General features: G+C 41.1%; 1 protein-coding gene across 1 annotated transcript in view; it reads left to right on the top strand.

The window, feature by feature from the left end:
• LOC135104757 (CDK5 regulatory subunit-associated protein 3-like) overlaps positions 1-7,626 on the top strand; it is a 9,712-nt gene extending 2,086 nt beyond the window's left edge. Inside the window, exons 5-12 of the mRNA XM_064012335.1 lie at positions 444-542; positions 884-1,055; positions 1,672-1,793; positions 2,641-2,781; positions 4,247-4,381; positions 4,631-4,836; positions 5,663-5,916; positions 6,384-7,626. Of these exons, the coding sequence (XP_063868405.1) occupies positions 444-542; positions 884-1,055; positions 1,672-1,793; positions 2,641-2,781; positions 4,247-4,381; positions 4,631-4,836; positions 5,663-5,915 (1,128 nt within the window). The 3' untranslated portion in view covers position 5,916; positions 6,384-7,626. The remainder of the gene's footprint in view (positions 1-443; positions 543-883; positions 1,056-1,671; positions 1,794-2,640; positions 2,782-4,246; positions 4,382-4,630; positions 4,837-5,662; positions 5,917-6,383) is intronic.

The following is a 7,626-nucleotide window of genomic DNA, read 5'->3' as shown; positions in this document are numbered from 1 at the left end:
TGTGTGTGTTTGTGTGTGTTGGAATATATTTTAATGGGAATGGTTGTGAGGGTGTATGTGTGAGTGTGAGATTGTGCAAGGGTGTTTTTGCTGAAGTATTCTCTCACTTACTAATATACTAATTAAAATCAATGCCTGGAAATATCTCTGTCTTATAACAAATCCTTTTATTCTTCCAATACTTCTTCCTCTTTCTCTCCTTTTAGCTAAACTCCATCCTTTCCTTACCAGATCCTCTTCCCTTTATTCCTCCCTTCCATTTATCTAATGATTTCCTTTCCCTTTCCTCTTCTTTCTCATGTCCCCTGTGTTGACAAGTGTAGCCTTCACATCTTCTCCTTTCTCTTGTTCTTTTGTTGATAAGTGCAGTCTGTTGTGGTCAATAAATGATATCTACTGTAATGATAAGGTCTAATCCTATGCGCCTTGTTCCTCCCCATCAGGAGTGCGACAACAAGAACAAGGAGTATGAGAAGGGTATTGCTGAGGCTCGCAAGAAGTACCTCAAAGTGTGCAAGCAAATTGGCATCGCTGGGGATAATGTAAGTGTGTGTGTGTGTGTGTGTGTGTGTGTGTGTGTTGCATTCAGACTGTGATATGAGCTTGTGTTATCTGATCTTCATTTCAACATATTGTATTTTTTTTTAAACTTGTATATATACCTGACTGGACCCCTTCATTTATCAGCCTTTTTTTGTGGGGGGGAAGTGGTAGTTAAGTTGGGTATTTTTCACTGTTTTCTAGCCTTTCCTTCACACATTGAAACTTCATAGATAGGTTCCCATCCTCTTGTATATTTTCTCTCCTTTAGTCATCCTTTAAACACTAAATTCCATAGATAAATTCCTGTTTCCATGTGGTATTTCAACATTTCCACTTGCAGGTGAAACAGGAGCTGCTGGAGTCGCTGAGGACCCTCCCACAGGAGTTCACCACTGTGGCTGAGGAATGCCGGGGTCTGGGTGCCGCCTGTGAACTGTACCAGGACTTCATCAACTTCACACTGCCTGGCCCACACCAGCCCAAGTGCCTGCCGCTGCTTAGGTTTATCAGGGGTGAGGCTGTGTGTGTGTGTGTGTGTGTGTGTGTGAGTGGAATGTAAGATTGCTGTGAGAGTGACAGAGCTAGAGAGAGAAATAAAAGGCATAATCATTGATGTGTTATGCAGAGATACATAGATACTCAGTCCACAACAGACCCTGCAGTCCTCACAAGGTGACCTGGGCTTAGGATTACTGAGATGATAGAAGAAAAGGACAGCATAGCAAAAGGCTCTCTCCCTACCTACCACTCCAACCAACATAAGCTGTACAGAAAACAGATAGGAAATTTATACCTTGCAGGGTTGAAGAAGTAAAAACCAAAAGAAACTTTGATAGGAAAGCATGAAAATAGGTGAAATGAGATGCCCCCATTTTCTGGAGATGTGTGTTTGTGTGTGTGTGTGTGTGTGTAGGTTTCTGCATGTGGCTGAGAGTGCTGAGAGGAGGAGAAAGGGAGGGAGAGAAAAGCAAAGATAGTCATAGGTGTGTGTGTGGATGGATGAGGCTGAAATGTCCCGGGTGAAGGAAATAGAAAGAAAGAACATATAATTGATGGTTGTGTGTCGTCATGTAGGTGGATGAGACAGCAGAGAAAGAAACCATTACCTTCGCATCACTCCTTCCACAGAGCATGGCAACACCACGACCTACGAGTGGCTGTATGGAGAGGCGCCCTGCAGTGTAGAGGAGCCGCCCCTGGTGATGGAAGCGCTGGAAGACAACAAGGAGAAGGACGGCGATGATGGCGGGGTGAGGGAGAGAGAGAGAGGACTCAGTTTTTCAGTTTTGTTTGTTGAAATTGCAAGAGAATTAAGGAGAAAAAAGTTAACTAGATAAATATTAATCTTAATGAGAAAAAGAGAGGGAGAATTTAGTTTTATATATCTAAGTTCATAGAGAAATTAGGAGGAAATGTACATTAGAAAAATTAAAATCTTAAAGAAAGGGAAGAAATTTGGTTTTGTTGAAATAAGGATAAAGTTTACAAGAGAAATATAAGGAAGAGAAAATTTAGCTTTAGATTTTGAAGTTGGTTGATAGATAAGGAGAAAAGTGAACTAGGAAAATAAGAATCTTAAAGTAAAAAAAAGGAGTTTAGTTTCCAGTTTTAGAATTGCAAGACAAGAAAAATATAGAGGAAAAATTTCTCAGTAAACACTAAGTATACAAGAAGTGGTAATTGTAGAAGTGAAAGAAAATAATAACAGATATTAGTAATTATTAATAACCATTATATCAATTTCCTACATGAACTTTCACAAAATAAATATACAGACATTTGTAAATATAATCATTCATGAATCATAAGAAAATTGACAGTAATAACAACAACAATAACAAATAACAACACCATCCAATTGAACAAGGCTATTAGAAGGAGTGTAATTATTAAACACACCAGAAATTGTATAAATGTAATTGTTATAGAGGCATAAGAACATAACCACAGAACAATAACAAAAACAATAAATAAAGACATCCAATTACATACGCATACATACATACATACATACATACAAGAATATTACTATTACTATTATTATTTTATCTATTTATTTTTTTTTATGCAGGAGTGTAATTACTAAACCCATTTCAGATTGACTTTGGCGATGGTGGTGATGGGATCGACTTTGGTGATGCAGCAGCAGCGGGGGTGGAAGTGGACACCTCAGGGGGCATCGACTGGGGTGCCCTGGGGGAGGGGGAGGCACAAGAGATTGACTGGGGGGTGGGGGAGGTGAGTCTGTGTGTGTGTGAAGTGAGTCTGTTTGTCTCTTTTGTTTCTTTCACTTCTCTTCCTCTTTTCTTTCTTTTTTCTCTGTTTTGTTATAGGCCTTCTCTCCCTCTTTCCTTTCATGTTTTTTCTTTTGTTTGGTTTTCTTCTCTTCCTCTTTTCTTTCTTCTGTTTTTTTCTTTCTCTTCCTTATTTTCTTTCCTGTTTCTCTTTTGTTTCTTTTCCTTCTCTTCCTCTTTTTCCTTCTTGTTCTCTCTTTTTTCTTTTCCTTCTCTTTCTCTTTCCTTTCTTGTTTCTCTTATTTTTCTTCTCTTCCTCTTTTTTTTTTTTTCTTTATTGCTTCTCTTTCTGTCTTTCTTTTTCATCCATCCTCTCCTCCTAACTTTCTTTCTTATCTCTCATCACATCTTAAATTTTTATCCTCTTCATTGTCTATTTTTCCATATCTCTCTTCTTTTCTTTATTCTTTGTCCTCCTCCTTACCCATTCACAACTTCCAGCTATCATCTCATTACTAATTTACTAATATATTCTCTTTTCCAACAGTATATCTTTTATCTCACCTCAAACACTGGCCTTTCCAAACCATTATAGCTTAGTTTAGTGTTGTGACATTTGATCACTCTCTCACTCTCCTTTCTCATCCCTCACTCCACACTCCACTTTTTCTTCTTTCCAAGCCATATAACTTTGTGGTAGCATGATTTATTATTATTTCATTTATTTTTTTTATTTATTCTATTCTATTTTTTTTTCACTGTCTTTCTCCTTCACTTTGTATCCCTCTCTTCTCTCCCACACTTCACCTAACCTTCTCATTTCTCACTTTCCCTCTTTTCTCTTCTTTCCAGGCTATTTAACTTACTGTAGTGTCATATGTGAATTAATTTTTTTAACTCTTTCTTTTTCCTTCACTCTCCATCTCCCTCTCTTCCTTCCTACACTCCACCTAACCTAATTTCTTTCTTACTCTCATTTCTCTCCTCTCCATGCATTATTATAATCTACTGTGGCATCATGAATAGATTCATTTTTGCTCTCTCTCTCTCTCTCTCTCTCTCTCTCTCTCTCTCTCTCTCTCTCTCTCTCTCTCTCTCTCTCTCTCTCTCTCTCTCTCTCTCTCTCTCTCTCTCTCTCTCTCTCTCTCTCTCTCTCTCTCTCTCTCTCTCTCTCTCTCTCTCTCTCTCTCTCTCTCTCTCTCTCTCTCTCTCATATACCTCCTTCCCCAAACCATCTAATTTCCTGTGGTGTCATGACAATTAATCTTTTTCACTTTCTCTCCTTCACTCCTCAATTAGGAGTCAAGGAGAGACCTTCCCAGACATCCTCCACTAACCTTATCACTTCTCACATATTCTCTTTTTCCAAGCCATATAGTTTTATATAACTTACTGTGGTGTCATGAATCTGTTGTTTTTTTAAAGTTCTCATTCCTTCACTCTCTGTCTCTCTCTCCTCCGTCACACAGGTGGATGACTCAGCTGTCCTGGAGATAGAGGTGCAGGATTCCGGTGTATCGGGTGGCGTGGCACGAGGGGACGATGCACGCACACTCCTCCTCAACCCCAAGACTCGTACACAGTTCATTGATGAGCTACATGAGGTGTGTGTGTGTGTGTGTGTGTGTGTGTGTGTGTGTGTGTCGTATTCTGTTTTCATCCTCTCAGTTTTTTTCCTTTCATTCTTTTTTTGAGATGGAGTTCTGAATGTGATTGTGGACTTGTTTTTCAGGGTGTCTTAAGTGACTTGCACCTTCATTAGTCTCTCTTTCTCCTCTCCTCTCCTCTTCTGTCCTAACTTCATCCACTCAGCACCATCACACACCATCGCACCTTCCTCTCCCCCCCCTCAGCTTGCTGGGTTCCTGGGCCAGCGAGCGACAGAATTAGAGACCGAAGGCACTGTGTTCTGCCTGAGCCAATTCTCCAGCGCCCCAGCCTCTGTCCAGAGCCACACAGCCGACAGTGTGCGGGCCATGGAGGTGCAGGTGAAGGCTGTGCTGGCCCGCCTCTCCACCGCTCGTATGCAGCATCTCCTCCTTATCAGCTGCTCCCCAAGGTGTGTGTGTATATGAGAGAGAGAGAGAGAGAGAGAGAGAGAGGGAGGCTGTTCCCCAAGGTGTGTATATGTGCATGTGGCTGAGAGAGAGAAAGGAGACTTGTGAAAAGGTATATGATGCTGCAAAAAAAGATTGTCATTACTATTCTTAACAAGTTTATAGAAAAGGGTTCTTAAAGAGTTAGCCAGTTTAGGTCAGAAGGAGAAGGAGTAAGGCAGTGAATGTAAAGATTAATGAGAGGTGTAGTGAGAGAAAGAGACTTAGTGAATGGAAGTGAAAGAGAAAGATAATGAAAGGAAGTAAAGGGATAAAAGAAAAAAGAAATGTGGGAGAAAGAAGGTGAAGGGAAGATATAAATGTAAGCTAGATGGAGACAAAGAGAAATAGATGTGAGGGTGGTGTGGAAGGGGAGGAGGAGGAGGGGGGATGGATGACAGTGTGGAGAGGAGGAAGGGGAAGATTCAGTCATGTAACATTCACACAGTCAATAAGTTAGTTCCCAGTTAGTCAGCTAGATAGTGAGTCAGCCAACTAGTGAATCATCTAGTCTGAGTCATATATTCAGTTATCTACACACTCACTCACTCACTCACTCACACACTCCTTCACATTCACAAAATATACAAACAAATCAAATTATCTTTCAGTCTTCCAATCTGTAAGTTACTCAGTCAGCCACACACTCTACTGGTCACTCACCTAGTCAGTCACCCATCCATCACTTACTCAACCAGTCACCCATTCAACCAATCACTCACCAAAACACCTATTCATCCCATCACCCCACCACCCATGCACCTCACCACCCATCCATCCCTCAAATAGGTACGTGGACCGGCTGGCTGAGTCTCTGCAGGCCAAGCTGGCAGTGGGGGACAAGCTGGCAGGACTGCAGAAGAGTGCCAGGCAGAAGAAGGCTGACACCATGGAGGAGCAGAAACGCTTGGCTCCACAGCTGTCCCTCATGGCTGAAAGGGCAAGGGAGCTGCAGAAGCACATCGAGGGGGACATCTCAGCGCGCTACAAGAACCGGCCTGTCAATATTATGGGGGTGAACCTCTCAACGCATGTGGCTTGAGGTGTGTGTGTGTGTGTGTGTGCACCTTGTGGAAAAGAGACAGGCCAAACATTATGAAAAATACCACATCAAAAAAAATTATAGTCACTCCCTAAAAACTTAATAGAAAAGGATTGTAATTGAGTATGTGTTGTAAGGTTTGGTTTATTTATTTATTTGGTTTTATTTATTCTTGTTTTTACTTGTTCAGTTATTTAGTATTTGTGTGCTTATTTCAGCTTCTTGACATTTGTGGTGGTGGTGGTGGTGTGGTTTTGTTTAAATTTTATTGTTACCTTTCTTTTCTTCTTATTTTTTTCATTTACCATACTTTCTTTTCCTTATCTTTCTCTTTTCTTTCCTATCATCCTTTGTATCTCTTTGTATCAGGTAAAGTAATGTGCCTCATTTATGCAGATCAAATTTGAAAAGAAAAATAGAAATACTTATAACAAAAACACTTCTCTTATTCATTCTATATTCTTTCAGAGTGAGTGAGTGTGCTGGAGAATATGTGCTGCTCCTGGTGTGCTGGTGTGCTGGTTGCTGTCCTCTTCCCCACTCTTCCTCTTCCTCCCATGATTTCCCTACCATGTTGACTCATCATTACCATCATCAATATCTTCGTCAGTATCAACCATTCCGACTCCACTGCTGGGCTCCCACAATCTTCTCTCATGTCTCTCAACTGCCTGTCTGCTCCATCTCACCACACCAACACTCGTTAGGACTAGTGCACCTCAGCCTAACAGCATCCATTAGTCTGTTGGGAAAAGTGTTGGACTGGGAAGTGTGAAGACTGAAGACCTGGAGATGGTATGTAGAGGACATGACAGACATTTGTGGAAAGACTAAAGAAGACCTGGAAATAGTGTGTGGAGGAGGACATGACAAGGAGACCAGTGGAAAGACCAAACAAAGAGCTGGAGGTGATGTGGAGGAAGATATGGCAAGGAGACCAGTGGGAAGACTAAAGAAGACCTGGAGGTGGTGTGTGGAAGAAAACCTGAGAAGACCAGTGTGAAGACTAATGAAAACCTGGAGACATGAGAATGATAAACATCAGAGAAGATATTGTAATTGGTCACAAAATCTGGGAGAGACTGAAACCATCCAACCACATCAGGGATAAAATAAGGACATTACATAAAAAGATGATAATATTGCTCAAAGTTAACCTATGGAAGAAGAAGGAATGTAATAAGCAAGGATGAAATGCAAGGAAAGGAGTAAAGTGTAGATATATCATGGTCCATAGTAGCAAGATTCAGTAAGTAAACCTTATCTACTCCCATCAATCAGTCAGCACAGGGAGACAGGGAAGAGTGTCACCATATGATCCCAGCATCTTGAATCAAACCAGAGGCCACAAGGACATCTGGACAATACTGGATTGCAAGCAAAGGTGAAGGATCTGCAACCAGAAATGCCAGTCACCTCACCATGAAAGCACTGTTACTTGTTGGCCACACGTGTTTGGGTCAGGCTGTGTGTGTGTGTGTGTGTGTTTGTGTGTGTGTGTGAGAGAGAGAGAGATAAGGGTCAGGCTGTGTGTGTAGGGAGCAAGAGAGAAAGTTGGGGGTGTGTGAGAGAGAGAGTGAGAGATAAGGGTTCAGACTGTGTGTGTGAGAGAGAAAGGGAGAGAAAGTTTAGGAGTTTTTACTTACGTTTTAGTGGTTTTGTTATGCATATCCAAATCAGATGGGTAAATAAATAAATATTTTGACTGTTA

The sequence above is a fragment of the Scylla paramamosain genome, chromosome 11 (genome assembly GCF_035594125.1).
Source record: "Scylla paramamosain isolate STU-SP2022 chromosome 11, ASM3559412v1, whole genome shotgun sequence".
Classification (NCBI taxonomy): Eukaryota; Metazoa; Arthropoda; class Malacostraca; order Decapoda; family Portunidae; genus Scylla; species Scylla paramamosain.
Note: the sequence above shows the minus strand (reverse complement) of the source record. Positions and strands in the feature narration are given on the sequence as shown.